Source organism: Microtus ochrogaster, unplaced genomic scaffold, assembly GCF_000317375.1.
Source record: "Microtus ochrogaster isolate Prairie Vole_2 unplaced genomic scaffold, MicOch1.0 UNK4, whole genome shotgun sequence".
NCBI classification, from domain to species: Eukaryota; Metazoa; Chordata; class Mammalia; order Rodentia; family Cricetidae; genus Microtus; species Microtus ochrogaster.
The window spans coordinates 17,455,906-17,471,648 of record NW_004949102.1 but is presented as its reverse complement, the minus strand read 5'-3'; the positions used below and the strand labels follow the sequence as shown (position 1 = coordinate 17,471,648).

The window sequence follows — 15,743 nt, the reverse complement described above, 5'->3', positions numbered from 1 at the left end:
GAGAGAGAGAGAGAGAGAGAGAGAGAGAGAGAGAGAGAGATTCTGCTATACATAGATTGGTGTCTAGCCCAGTTTTTATCAGAGGCTTCATCCAGCAGCTGATAAAAACAGATTCAGAGACCCACAGCCAAACATTCAGTGGAACTCAGGGAATCCTGCGGCAGAGTGGGAGGAACGATTTTAGGAGCCAGAGGGGTCAAAACCCATAGAATCAACTACCTGGGCTCACAGGGGCTCAGAGAGACTGAAATGACAACCAAGGAGCCTGCATGGGACTGACCTAGACCCTCTACGTATGTTACAGTGTATAGCATGGTGTTCTTGTGGGATTCCTAACAGTGGGAACAGGAGCTGTCTTTAATTCTTTTACCATCTTTTGGGACCCTATTCCTCATACTGGGTTGCCTTGTCCAGCCTTAACATGAAGGGAAGTGACTAGGGTTATTGCAACTTGATAAGCTATGTATTGTTGATATTCATGAGGTGCCTGCTCTTTTCTGAATAGAAATGGAGGAGGAGAGGAGTGGGGGTCAGAATCGGGGGAAGGGAAGAGGAGCGAGGAAAACATTGGGATGTAAAAGTAATAATAACAACAAAAATCACTAAACAGATTTCAGGGCTTTGATATGGCTATAAACAGCTATCAATAAATAGAAGAATGAAGACTTGCCAATACAGCTGAACTTAGGTTTATCCTGAATTTGACCAATTTGCCAAGTTCAAAGACAAAGGATCCTGAAAGAATAGGATGTTATTAGATCTACGTGTCAGGATCTAGAGAACTACCCATGCTGTATTTCTGCAAGCACACAATAGTAAACATGTGGTCAAGATAGAACTCTACAGTATGCTTGTTGCACTTGGGATCCTACTATTTTGATTCTTTGACTTTTCAGTGTAACATCAGAAGCCAAACTACCTCTGATCTGTTAAATATGAGCTTTCAAAGATGGTTAGACTTAATAGATACTCAATAAAAAATTGACATAAGCAGAAATGAAAGATGTTATGGAACATACAACTTAGCATAATTTTGTAGGTGAAAATAGACCAGTGGCATAGTCAAGGATTTTTTATAAGTATCTTAATGTATCTTAGAGTTCACAGAGTGAATAATCTTATGACTGTGTTCAAAACCCACACTAAAAAATGAAAATGTCATTGTTTTCTAGTGAATTTATCATAAAAAGGGCTATAGTTTCAAAATAAGCAAAACTATAGTACATAATGCTATGTCCCCATTACCAGTGTAATCTTGGAAATAACTCAGAATTGTACTAGACCATTCCCCCAATGAATGTTAGTTTTATAATGCTAAGTACAATGCATCTTTCACATATGAAATGCAGCGTGTCCAAATCTGCAATGCTTCCCATAATTCTTCTGCCATATTTTAAGGAAAATAAAAAGAGTCTATGAAATTTTCAGATAAAAACAAGGAAAAAAATCATACCATGGCAGATGACACTAGGATTTCTAGCTTGGAAATATGAAGGCCAATAGAATTTGTGGTCACCAATAAAAGGAAAGATATTAATATTCATTCTTAAATAAAGCTTTGCCTGAAAGTAGAGCAGTTTGCAAAGCAGATAGAGAGGGTGTGTGCACTCCAGAGATTGTGGATAGATGTCTAATGACAACGCTAGCCGACTAAGGGAGATGTGAGGGACAGCTACTTGACTTCTGAAGATCCTGGTGAGAAGGCAGCCTCCTGTCAAGACAGCATTGGAGTGTTTACAAGCTGCTAATTCAGACGCCGACCAAGCCGCTGAGTCTTGAATCTACGATGTTGCGATGTTAAACATCAGCTAATGTTTAACGTAATCAGCTGCGCCAACCTTACTAAGACACTTTCTTCAGTGTTCTTCAGTGGTTCTGCTAAGAATCCCTTATGGAGAAGGAAATGACACCATTTCTGCCTGCACCTCTTAGAAAAAGCAGAAATATGCCTACCCTGCTTTCCTGTGCTTCAGCAGCAGTGTCTCCAGAAAGCAGCACGAGTTGGTACCCTGCTCTGTTCTCATCCTGATTTAAATGTTCTGTAGGGAAGTGGGTATTTTCCCTATTGTATTTCCACCTATTTTCCCAGGCTCTATTCTGTACCTGTTCTTCATCTTGCCATGGTCCAAGACCAGCAGCACCTGTCTTCTCATAGCAGACATGTGACCTGATTCCCAGCCATGGCTTCACTGGTCTCCTAAATGCCACATGGCTTCAGTTGTTTTCCATGTCCCACATAGCCAATTATTCAGTCCACATATCTGTTTTATTCCTCCCCCAAACGTGTATATCCTCAGTGTCTCCTGTCTTGACCCCAGGCTCTACCTATTTAATCAAGCAAGAGGCGTCGTCATTATCTCCCATTCCTCTTTTCCATGCAACACCCCATCGATTTATCACTAGTTCCTGAGCTTCTCTCAATTTAAGCCCTGCACACGCCTGTCCTAGTTCTGGCCCTTTTCTGCTCTCAACGGAATCCACTGTGAATTGTTCCCTGTGTCAAGACTTTCTCTGATCTAGTCTACATTGTGGACTAGAATACCCATACTCAAAACCATTGCATGGTTAATTCAACACTTTTAGGATAGACTGTTCATCTCTCCTACACAAAGACTACTGTTCCACTGAATAGCAAATGATTTTCCTTCCCCTCAGATACTCAGTGGATGCTTGAGCGTCTCCTTTCCCATCTTTACTTAGCAAACTCAAGTTCATTACCCAAGTCTGTTCTCAGACAGTACTTCCTTTAGAAAACTGCCCTCACTGTTTTGAACCTTAATTCCAAATTTCTGTTCCTCAAACTCTGCCATTCTTCTACATCACATTTTCTGGGTGTTTATTACTTCTTTAGTTGTTTATTAACTGGGGGAGGGTACTCGTTAAAGAAAGTAAATGGTGTCTTCCAGCAGAGGGTCTGCTAATACAGAGCACAGTGTGGGTGGTGTAATGAACGAAATATGTATGCTCATCCCACTGTCCTGCCTGCACATTCCCAAAGCCCGTTCCCCATCACCCGTTGAAACCTCACCAACTGTCAGTGTTGTTCCCTTGCTCCCGTCACCTTTTTTCTTTCCTAATCATCCTACTGAGAGTCATTCTTCACAGAGAACTCTCAAAATACCACTCTGCTCATCTCCTGATGAACTGTAAGCTGGTTGAAAAGAGAGATTGTGTCCTGTGTTTATTACCCGCAGGGTGCTCTCAAGAAGAATACAGATAATCAGCTGGTCAGGACTGGAACACTGAAACACCTTCTGATGGACAGCAGAACAGATTTGATTGTCTGTAGTTCAACGGGAAGCCTAGTATTTCCTGGTAGACACACTCTGGCCCTCAGCAGGCACCACAGAGGCCCGCTGGCAGTGACTGTGCCATGAGCAGGATCACACAGGTTATAATGATCTTAAGTAGCTCCAGCTGAGCTGGCAGGGAGCCAAGCTAATATTCAACCTTGGGAATCACACCATGTCATCAGAATCTCCTAGATGTAACCATCCCCAAGCCCCTGGCTTCAATAAATGAGCAATGTAATGTAGTGTAAATCAAAGAATATGTGATCTACAAGCAACCATTGCTTACTTGATGTCACTTTCAATTCTCAAACAAGTTCTGCTTTCCCCAAGTATAATAGAGGTGCCAGCACTGCACTAGGCCCAAACCAGAGGGGACTCTGTGCTGGGAAGAGCAACAGCAGCAGACATGAGCATGTGCTGATGGTTAACGTGACCATCCCTGAACTAGAAAATATTGGTAAGCAATTACCCAGAAATACAGCCAGCTGGCATAACGGGAAGGAAAACAGACCAAACCGAAAAAATGAAGGATCCAGCCTTACTTCTGACAGCAGCTGAGGTAAGACTCTTAGAAACTGGGTTTCGTATGTGCAAAGTACACAGGATGGCTGTGCACCTCCACAGCTCTTCCAGTTCTACTATTCGTTAACTAAGATCTTTTCAGCTAAGATGTTTGAGTAGCTAATACCAAATAGTTAGTAGTTGAGGGAAACAAGCAGCTAGACATTTCATTCTGTTTCCTAGTAACTTTAAACTTGCATCCATTCCCACTAAGAAACAGGCAACAGAAGATACATCATAGATGCAAACGACCAAACCCTCTTCTCCCATCCATTGATCCATAGAACAGATCTCAGAGACCTGGTCCCCCCCCCCTCCACGGCTTACTCACTTTGGGTGTGGAGAAGCTGTCAGCGACTGGTGGCTTGCTCTTCCTGGGTGGTCTTGGCGTCTCTGGACATTTGGGAAGGGCTGGAACCCACATAGAGGGACCCGGTCTTTCCATGTCTGTGATCTGAGAAGGGTAATGTTCACCTCTGGGGGGAGACTTGGGTTCCTCCATCTCCTCATCCTTATCCCTCTCAGACGCTGGGCTGTGGGCCTCTCTGGTGCCTTGTGCTGCCATCTGACCTCCACTCTCAAAATCTTCTTCACAGACAGAGAAGTTTAGTTCTTTATTCTGGTCAACCCCTCTGTCAGCCACCTCAGCGGAGAGCCTTACAGTGCAGGCAAGGAGGTCTCTGGGAAGGGAACATAGCTTTAGGTTGCCCTTCCCTCTACCCACCAACAGCTGAGAGACACACTGCACATGTTCTCCCTTAAGTACCACACACCTAAGGCCTCAGCATATGCTGATTTCCATTCTGATTAAAGAACTCTCCAGCAACTCCCCAATCAACTGCATCCAATCCCTGTAAGAACTCTCCTGATATCCCACAGAGTCTACCAGTGGCCAATTGCTATGAAATACTAATAAGATGGTTTGGCACCCTTTAATTTATGAAAAACGTCCATTAGTCAATTGGGGAGCAAGTCCATTACCAGAAGGAAATTATTTTCTACTCTCCACATCTGCCATGCATCAGGACCAATCTCTACTGCTTTCACACCACACCCATCTCCCGGCGAGTGGCAGCAGGCAGCAGGATTCAGCATCGCTTACGATCCTCACGATCCTTAAGCAATGCCTGATGTTCACCTCCTCCTCAGTGGGGTCACCTCTCCTGATTCAAATATCATCCCTCCCTACCGATTATGAGCAATTAAAGCGATCAGGAGGTTGAACAACTTTTTGAGTTGACAAGGTTTAGAAAGGACAACAGTGCCTGGAAGTGAATGGTAGTAAAAATTTTAAAATACAATCACTTTGATCCAAAATTGGCCATATTTTATAGAATGCCTTTTTAAAGATATTTTCAATTATTTATTTTCTTCCTCAGAAGCCTCTTTGGTGGAAAAAAATGATCCCACAATATTCTTCAGTGAAATTACCCCCAAAAGCAATGAAAACAGCATCTCAAAGAGATGTCCACATCCCCTTGCTCTCTGCAGCACTAGCACAGCTAGGACGTGAACCAGCTCATGCCAGCTGCAAATGGATGCGTTTCCCAAACTGTGGCACATATAGCTAATGGAATGCTATCTGGCTACAAACAAAAGCAATCCTGCCCTTCTGGCAATATGGGTGAACCCAGAGGACACTGTGCTATTAAATTAGTACAGCACAAATGCTGTATGAGCTCACTAATATGTGGAGTCTAGAAAATGTAGACTCCCGGAAGCAGAAAGTAGAACAATGTCTTCCAGAGATTGGGGACAACCAGTTTAGTTATAAGGTAGACAAGTTTTGGGGGTCTAATCCCATAGAGGAGGGACATGTTAATTTGATTATAATAATCATTACACAGTGTGTACACAAAATTATGAAATGAAAGAGATGGGGGAAAAGGAATCCTCACTGATACTGCAGGTGAAATCTATGTGAAAGGCAGTCAGTTAAAAATGGAAAACGACCTGGGCGGTGGTGGTGCACGCCTTTAATCCCAGCACTTGGGAGGCAGAGGCAGGCTGATCTCTGTGAGTTCGAGACCAGCCTGGTCTACAAGAGCTAGTTCCAGGACAGGCCCCAAAACCACAGAGAAACCCTGTCTCGCAAAACCAAAAAAAAAAAAAAAAATGGAAAACGATGGAACATTTAAAGTGACTCTGAAGGGGCCTAACGTGAAGAGAGCAATAGAGAGGACAAAGAGATTGAGGGACCAAGGTAGCTTAAAGAGTTTGAAACCAACTGTAGTCCCCCCTCACCTGAGTCTTGGATTTACAACTGCTTCCCATTCCTCTCCCCGCTGGTCCCTTCACAAGCTGCTCCTCTCCCACTCCTTCCCCAAGGAAGTTCTAACAAGGACTCACAGAAAGGGCAGCCTAAATACAAACTGGGGAATGAGAACGCATCCTCAGCTGAAGGCTTCCTCATGAGCCAGGGCTTTGGCAGGTGGCCCACTGATGAGTTTTTCTTGGTCTTCCCCACCCCCTCCCACCAACACACACTGTTTCAGGTTCTTGAACAGGCAGCGAAATAATCCTCTTAACATGTGGAAACTCAGTGCCCACATTTGTCAGAGGTTCAGCATCCCATAGTGGCAATAAAAAGCCATCCAAGGGAAAGGAAGGTATAGGTTACCAGCAAAAAATGATCATCAACAGCAACTCTGAGCCCAGGTGTAAGGCTCTTGGGTATAAGACTCCTCTCCGAGTCGGTCCGTTCCCCCTTCTTCACGTCACATGACTTGCCACTTCTTCTGCAGGCCAGCTGGTTGTTGGCTTTGCTCCCAACAGAATGGAGCCTGACATAAAATACTGAGTGTGTCTTGGATCTGGAGATGGGGCACAGCAGCTGGTCAGGTGGGCGTTTCCCAGGTAGATCAGATGATTATTGTTTACCACTGTGCCCTGCCTTTCCTCTCTCCCTATTAGACTTCTCAACTACAAATATACTAAATCATTTATTTACAATTATATTGTTTGTCTGGGGAGGAACTGTGCTTAGCTCTTGTGTTGCCAATGGCTATTCTCTAAGATCTAGCGCCAGCCATACTCTTTTTCCACCAATTGTGTTAGATGATGTTAGGGTGGGAAATCAATGAGAAATGAGCAGCTGCTCCTTCAGTGACCCGGTCCTGCCCCTGGCCTGGAAGCTCACCTCTTTTGCTGCCATGTTATACTCGATTCTCCATTCCTAGCCTCTTCACACTATGGAAAGTTCCAGCTCTGCTTCAGCGCATCCGTCCCAGACATCCCATAATAACCAGGGTGATCTGTTAACAGAGGCCCCACATTATCTGTGTCAATGCGAACAAAAGGAGTTCCTTCCCTTAATTCTGGGCTCACAGTAGGTGTTCCATCAATGGTTTTTGGATGGATTTGGGGAAATGATAGTTCTTAGTTTTGTTTAAAATAGTCAAATATTTCACTTTTTAAAAAAATACTCTAACAGAAATTGCTGCCTAGACAAAACTAAAAATCACAAAAGTGAAATGTGTATGAAGGAATCTAACCTCATGTGCCAGGAGGCATTCAGATCCCCAAGCCTCCTATCTGGGGGGAGTTTGTCTTTTGTAAACATACTACCAAATGGTAAGGAGAATCCACTCTGGGTCTGGGGTCTTAGCGAAAGCAGAAGCTAGATCTGCCTGCTGCAACTGATCCTGCAAGGCATGGAACCTGTGTTCACCTAGATCACAGATTCTTCTAGTGGAAGTATGAAAGTATAGCCTCTAAGGTTATCAACCTCCCCAATGCTGCGACTTCTCAGCAGTTCCTTATGTTGTGGTGGCCCTCAGCCAGAAAATTATTTTTGTTGCTACTTCATATCTGTAATTTTGCTGCTATGTTGAATTGTAATGGAAATATCTGCTATGCAGGATGGTCTTAGGCAACCTCTTGTGAAAGGGTCTTCAGCCCCCAAAGAGGTCTCGACCCACAGGTTGAGAACCACTGCATTCGAAGATGAGACTGTGTCACTCCAAGGAAGGTCACATAGGCTGATGACCCCTCAGTCTGGAGAGAGAATTGTAAAGACAAACCTCAACAGGCCACCACGAAATTCTGCCACATCATTTCAAAGTGAAGTAAGCAAGCCTGTCACTAAGATAACCCCAGTTGTGATGTTAGATTGTTCTATATTTGGTAGGACTGCCCCCACCGGAAAGCACCGGAACACTGGCTTCCCAGTAATACTTTTGTTTACATTTTTCTTCTTTTAGATTCATTTTTATTTTGAATGTATGAATGTTTTGCCTGCATTCATGCACGCGCATGCACACACACACACACACACACACACACACACACACAGTCCACATTCAAATGTGTTGTGCCCAGAAAAGGGTGTGAGATCCGATGGAACTGAAGTTACAGATGGGAAACAAACCTGGGTCCCCTGGGAGAGCAACAAGTGCGATCACCAGCTCTCTACCCCGTTTGAATTTTTCTTAGGAAAACGATAAACAACTCCACATCAGGGAAGACAATATTATATTTTTATAACTGTACGATAACCTGGCTCCAAGCTTTAAAACAGCTTTATAACTCAGCCCTCCTTGTAGCATCAAGTCTTTTGAGGGTGTGCACTAGGATATTTAAGAGCAAATCAATGATTTCACGTCATTTCACCCATTAATACTTTGACGACCATAATAAAAATCTCCAGGCTAATCCACCATTTTGCAATCTACAGAACTAGTGAATGCATCAAGCAGACACTAAGGCATGGCTTATCTTGCCCCAGTTTCCCCCTTAGCTAGAATGAGAAGCTGTTCATTAAAATAACTGTTGGTGTAGAGGCTGAGTGAGTATCCCTGAGCAGGAGCAGGTTTCTGAAGTGGTGCACAGTAATTCAGATGATACGCTGTCCAGGCATCTCTGTTAGCTGTGAAAATTTCAACTTCCCTACAATTACAGCAAGTCATTCTACCTATACGTCAGCTAGCACTGCAGCCAGAGATGGGAGACCTCCGCCTCCTTGCTCGCTTTATATATGGGCGTATTCATCTTTGCATGTACCTGTATACACCAACACACAGGCATCCAGATAGACCTTTTCTTTCTAACGTGGAATAAGTCAGGAAGTATGGGAAAGTTTTGTGGTTGTTTGACTTAACATCTCGTTTCTGACCCAAGGACAGGTTGCAGAAGAAGTCTTGATCAAATTACTTGAGGCCACTTCTTTGTGCTTCTGAATCTCGTGCTATTACAAAGTCACTACACCTATGTTTTATTTTTGTAAGATCTCCTACCCCCACTTTAGTTTAGACTGGTTTGTGCGTTCTCTCTCTCTCTCTCTCTCTCTCTCTCTCTCTCTCTCTCTCTCTCTCTCTCTCTCTCTTTCTGATTTATTTATTTATCCTGCATACAGTGTTCTGACTGTATGTCTGCCTGCAGACCAGAAGAGGGTACCGGATTTCATTATGGGTCCATGTAGGTGCTGGAAATTGAACTCAGGTCCTCTGAAAGAGCAGCCAGTGCTCTGAACCACTGAGCCATCTCTCCAGCCCCTGGGTTTGTTTTTCAAGAGATTATCTCATATAGAGCAGCCAGCCTGGCCTTCATCCTCTAGGAAGCTGAGACTGGCCCTGAGCTCTTGACACTCCTGTCCCTTTCCTAAGTGCTGAGATTGCAGGCATGCACCACCACACTTAGATTAGAAAGCATTTTATGAGCGGTTGGAGATGGTGATAAAGAAGAATTAACACCTCTCCACAGGGTTACTCACCAGAAACTCTGAAAATTCCGAAATGGTCCAAAGTGGTTTCTCTAAAGATAGAGTGGAAGTGGGGAGCTAGACATGGCAATCTCTGCTCTTTACATCTCTTGTGCAGTATGATTGTTTTGCTCGTGTGTGTGTATGTTCTTGTATGTGCAGGTACGTGTGTGTATGGAGGGGTGCCTGCAGATGACAGAGGACACGAGTGACTATTATCTGACTTCTTTTCCTTTTCTTTCTGTTTTGGAGACAGAGTCTCTCGTTGGTTTGGGGATGAAGGCAGAATCCACTTGTCTCTCTCTGCCTGCCCAATGCCAGGATTACAACAGTGTGCTTCTATGCCTGGGTTTTTAAATGTGCATTCTAGGAAGCAAACTGAGGTCCTCATGCTTAAAAAGCAGGGGCTTTACTGTCTAACTTGTCTTCCAGACTGACTAATCCTTTACTATAAATATCTACTTATTAAAATGTTTGTGATAGTATTAAATTACCTGTAACCAAATAAAATAATTACACATGTATCTTAAAATCTGATCCATAAAGTGTTGGAATGACATCACTCCAGTTCTGGCCTCTCAATATGGAGTTCAGTGGGCTCAGTCCTCTAAAACTGGTCTGAACCCACTTCCACAGAGTGTCGTTACTAGAGATGCTGTCTATCCACAGACAACTAGCGTTGGTATTTATAACTACATCACAGTCCTCTTTCTGGAACTCCAGATTCTCATTGATCTTATCACAGATTGCTCTGCCTGTTGAATAGGCTCCTCTCAACTTCTCCTTCTGCATTGTTTTCATGTGAGAACAACTCACTTCCTCTGAAATCCCGTCTCTGTTTCCCCCACCCCCATGCCCCGTGTCTCTTCGCTGAAGACGTCAGGCTCATAACAGGGATCCAGTACCTCACTTCATGTACTCTATTCTGCATCTAGCAGCTAACGGGCAAGAGTAAATAGAATCATAATGTTCTTATCCTAAGACCTTCCAGGGCCTCCCATGGGTGTAGTTGGAGTGTAAAAATAGATAATGGCTAGAAATGCATAATCAGCAAATACAGTAATTTAGCATTATGCTATAAAGAAATTACAACTCAAAGGAATTAAAGAAATAATTCCCTAAGTACATACAAATATAGGCTATTCAGTGGGAAATGTTAAGTCTCACATCATAACAAGACTGAGTAAGATTAAGACATTAAATGGACATGCATGTTCTAAAGAGGAAACACAAATTTCTAGCATATATTTTGAAAAAAAATGCAGTCACAAAATACAAGCATACAACAATCAAGACCGTAAGAGAAAAGAATGCACTTGAACCCAGTCGGCCACCTCGAGCTGTTAGCAGATCAACAGACTGGTGACTGATTGTCTACCCTCGTCCCACGTTTTACCTATTGCCTGATAGCTGCTTTCCCTGCTGGGGAATGAGTCTGAGAAACATCTGTCTTTCACACATCTTTCCCAGTATGTGCACAGGGCTGAAGGTTACAGAGCTTTACGGTAAGTGTGAAATTCGGTCAAACTTGAGACACAGCAGAAGGGGGAAGAGCTTTACTCTCCAACAATGACAGATGGTGATATAAATTATCCTGCTCTCACATAACACTAGCCACCAAAATAATGCATGTAGTTTTCCTTTATAGGGTACCAAAATGTTCATGATCTGATGTAAAGAGAAAGAGAAAACAAACCCAACACAGACTGTCAACAAGCAATCACAGAAAGGAAATCTCTGATAAATATCTATTTAAGACAAGCCCTTACACTTCCATGCCCGTCTGGCCATGGAAACCAGTAAAAGCAGCCTCCTACAAAGAGGGCTAGATAAGGAAACTTCTTGTTTCCGCTTTGTCCCTAGGGAGAGGAATGAAAAATCTCAACTAAGGATTTGGATTACAAGCCAATATGGAAGTCACCCTGCCAGCCGTATCCAAGAGACTTCAAGCAGGTCTTTGACTCAGCTTAGTCTCAGGTTGGCTCTTCCCCATGGCTGACAAAGCAACCAGAAATCTCTTCTGTGACAGCTAGACCTCAGTGACAATTGTCAAGACATTACAGCATGGTTAAACACAAATTCACTCTGTTCTAGAATTGATAAGATCGGACAATTTAAGTCCTTACGATTACAATCTACATTGAGGCTGTAGACTAAAAACATTCTGTACTTTATGTAATGCAGATATAGTTAGTATTTGAGAAAGTAAATGATTTATTTTAAAATTTAGATATGGTGTTCTAGGTGACCCCGTTTTGAAATATCATTACCTCAGGCAAGTACCTCTGGTATCATGGCCTTTCTCCCATGGTTTTTCAAATACTTGTTCTCAAGCAGAACGGCTAACAGCTAAACTCAATGTCTCTGTATTGTTATATGACAGCTCAGTAGATACAGAGATCAATCTGGTGGTCAGGATCAAAAACATCTTTCAGACTGTGAATGTGTACACTAAAGCAGAACACTGGCACCATCACCAACATCTTGGTGCGCCTACCACTTGCAAGATACTAAATAAATTCTGGCAAGAGGGCCTATGGCTTGGGAGCCCAAGTCTCTGCTTTCACTTCCTGAGTTGACCGATACCTGTTGAGCAACTTCATGCAAAGCACTAGGAACATACTGTTGGGCTCCATGGTCAGCAGACTAGACTATGCTAAAGACAGAACATGGCTGTCAGTCTGGAAACTTCGCTTTTCTGCATCTACAGAGAGCTGGAAGTTACATTTATGGGTGTATATATAGTCCTAGGACATTATATTAGGGGGTGCTGATAGAGGCACACATTGCCATAAAAGATCAAGAAAGGATCTTTTTCAAGAAAGAAAAAAATCCATTTCCCCTAAAATTGGTGACTTTGGAAAGGTTAAGGATTATTTGCCAACCCCCATTTTGTAATAAAAAATAAAATATTGTATGTCTCAACCTCAGGAACTTTGGCTGTGGCGCAGTTTTCTCACGTATTGGTGTATGGCCTTGAGAGTTTGTGAATAACCCAGCCTGGTGTGCTCTCGAATAAAAACTGGATTGTGTCTTGGCTGTGGCTGGGTTTGTATGTCTCCGAACTCCCATTTCAGTAATGACCTCATTAACTGAGTGCGATAACCACTCAACATGTCTTTAGGGGATGGGAGTCAGGCTGAACTAACTAATGATGATGGTAGCAATCCCTACTCTTTTTTGGTAAAATGTTAAATTGCAAGTCTCATATTTGGAACTAGCAGCAGCTGTGGGCAGTCATTGATGACTCTCTTGAGACTAGGATTAAGCATATTATTATTGCATCCCTGGCAGGAAGACCATGAGCTTCACCAAGGTCCCTGGAATAACAGGTAACACAGAAACCCACCAAGTCCTTGTCTGAAACTGGGCCTTCTTGAATAATGGGGTGACTTGTGTATCTATGTAATTGTCTCTTGCCATCTTATTTTTTCTTATGATTTTAATGGCTTCTTTTGCATACTTCTGAGCTAGTCACCAGGTTGACACCCCCCCCCCCAAGTTGGGACATTCAAAATTTTATTTGTTAATATACAAAGGGAGTTCCTAGGCAATCCTTACTTTCCAAAGCAACAAGCAAAAGGACTGACCTCCCCCACTCCTCTGACTTCTTTTTCTGCTCTTTTTAATGTAAAACAACACCCATAACCCTCCAACTTAATATCTTCAAATGGCACATACACAAGGAAATAAATTCCCAGTGTCATCCCAATCAGTCACCCTACAGTCCTGAATTATGTGTAGATTTGAAACATCTGGGAAGTCAGCAGTCCTCTGCTTTACTTCCTGACTTGGAAGCAGCTTTCACCAAGCTCTCAGGATTATATAATATATGTGCTCCGGTCCTTAAAAATAATGGTGACGTACACAAATTCACTGTGGAATCCTAGGTGGCAAGGCGCTTCAACCCACGCGCAGGTGGACAAACTAAGGGATGACCGCCCTGCACCCAACATTCTGGGTCAAGAGTACCCACATACAGAGATGCAGAACTGAAGCCCAGACCAGGCCCTGGGGCACGGATCCCGAGCGGGCCACTTTCGCCAGCTTCCGGGCTATGCCCATCGGCTGGGACAGGGGCAGGGGCAGGTGTGGCCAAGCCCGGCGGGCACCAAGAGAGCGGCCGCACGGCGCAGAGCGGCGGGGCGGGCAGGCCCGGAGGGGAGTGCCCGCAGCCCGCCCCGCCCCTCGCGCCTCGGCTCCGCCTCGCCTCGCCATGGTGGAGCAGGGAGACGCGGCGCCGCTACTGCGCTGGGCCGAGGGCCCCGCGGTCTCTGTGCCGCAGGACCCCGCGCTGCAGGCGGGAGGATGGGCTCGGGGCGGCGGTGGGAGCGGCCGAGCGGCCGCGGAAGCGCCCCGAAGGCGGGAACCCGACGAGCCAGCACCCCCCGAAGTGCTGCTGCAGCCCGGGCGTCTGGAGCTGGGCGACGTGGAGGAGGACCAGGTGGTGGCTGTGTTCGTGGTCACCTTCGATCCCCGCTCGGGTGAGAGACGCTTAGGGATGGAGAGATGGTTGGGAGGGGAGGGCAACCGCCCGCTAGGTTGCGGGGGAAGGACCCGTTGGAGGCACACTCCCTGCACACACCTGCATCCCTCCGCGCCCGAGGGTCCCGGGGCACGGGGGCGCTGTGCCCCAGATGGGAACCCAGGGATCTTGGGGGCTTTGTTCCGCCCGCTTCCCCGTCCCGCCGCGGGGCTCCGCTCAGCTCCGGTGCCTCTTCGCGGCTCTCCCGCTTGCTCCGCTTCAGTACGGTAGGGTTGGTTTGTGGCCGCGGGCACGTTGGCTTTTGTTTTCTCTCTTTTTCCTGCTCAGCTGGAAGGTTCTTTCGACGCCGAGAGGAGGGAACCCACCCCCACTCTCCACCCCCGCTTAAGTCGCCTCCCACGCGGGTCCTGAAAGACCCTGCTCTGTGCTGGTTGCTTCCAGCGAGGTAACTTTCCTAGGCGCCAAGTTCACTTTCTCCGAAGGCTTTATTTTGAGGAATTAACGTGGGAGCATTTGGAGATGGAGCTGGAGAAGCCTTCTCTGGCAGGCTGTCTTTCTAGGAGAACTAACTGGTTATGTCACACCGTCTTTACCCTAACCACCCACTGCGGGGGGTGTGCGTTGCAACAGTGGGCGGTTCCGAATGGGGGGTGAAAGTGAATGCAAGGGCTGTGGGCTCTGCAGCTCAATCCCCAAGCCGCTGTACAGCTTCGTATTTGAAGGAGGAGGAACGCCCAGATTCGGCCTCCCGGCTTTCCCCTTGGAGTTGCTGGAGTGAGGATTTGGTGTTTGTGAAGGAAGGAAGTGTTTTCTTCTGGGAGTTCCTACTTCCAGAAACCAGTCTTCCTACCCTGAAGGTATGCATGGTAGGAAGATTTGGATTCTATGAAAGGGATCCAGATGTGATGGGAACTGGTGGCTTCTCGGAAGAGCGGCTTAACTGTGGTCAAAGATTCTGAGCCCGCAAACAGGCATATATGGTCCCTAACTAAGGCTACATACAGCCCCATTCCTAGTGGCAGGGTTTGTGGGAAGAACTCGAGCCCCTTTGGTTCCTGTCTGCCTCCTTACCTCATTCCATTGACTTTCAAACTTTTTTTTTGTCTTCGACCTGCTATGTGGAATTAAATTTACATTACAACCAGCACATTTGAACCAAATGAAGCCAGAGTTTCCTGAAATAGCATTGACCGCCCCCCCCCCCGTACTTTTTTCTTACTTCAATTACACATATTGCTTGACTCTTACAACTAGGACTCTTATACATACGTGGTTTTAAAAAATACTGAGATTTAAATAAAAAACCCAAACCCGTAATGTTAGACAAAACGATACTTTTTTTTTAAGCTAACTATTTCCTGTGGAGTACCCATTCTTGTGAAGGTAAATAGAGGCAAGCTTAAAAGTCACTTGAAGTGTAGGAACTGGAAAGGGGGCATTGATGGCTCCTGACTGCATAATGGTAGCTGTCTGGTGATATAGTCTAGGGAAAAGGAGGGGAAAAGAAAACTTCACAGTAATCACAGGCAGAGCTGAAAAGATAGATTATTGATCACTTACTATCACTGATCAGTTATTGGTAGCCATCAGCTGGTAATTAATATTGATCAATTCATAAAAGCTCCCAAAAACTTTGTGTGGGTTTCTAGTCACAGCTGCTGACTATGGTTTTCTTGTTTATGCCCCTCTCTCTGTCTCTGTCTCT

General features: G+C 44.9%; 2 protein-coding genes across 2 annotated transcripts in view; one reads left to right on the top strand and one right to left on the bottom strand.

Moving 5' to 3' along the window:
* Wee2 (WEE1 homolog 2) overlaps positions 1 to 13,770 on the bottom strand; it is a 32,539-nt gene extending 18,769 nt beyond the window's left edge. The window contains exons 1-3 of the mRNA XM_005365891.1: positions 13,533 to 13,770; positions 5,044 to 5,119; positions 4,186 to 4,534 (exon numbers count right to left, since the gene is read on the bottom strand). Coding sequence (XP_005365948.1) covers positions 4,186 to 4,534; positions 5,044 to 5,119; positions 13,533 to 13,770 — 663 coding nt within the window. The remainder of the gene's footprint in view (positions 1 to 4,185; positions 4,535 to 5,043; positions 5,120 to 13,532) is intronic.
* The window catches only part of Kiaa1147 (KIAA1147 ortholog), a 33,060-nt gene continuing 31,006 nt past the window's right edge, over positions 13,690 to 15,743 (top strand). The window contains exon 1 of the mRNA XM_005365866.2: positions 13,690 to 14,036. Coding sequence (XP_005365923.1) covers positions 13,769 to 14,036 — 268 coding nt within the window. The 5' untranslated portion in view covers positions 13,690 to 13,768. The remainder of the gene's footprint in view (positions 14,037 to 15,743) is intronic.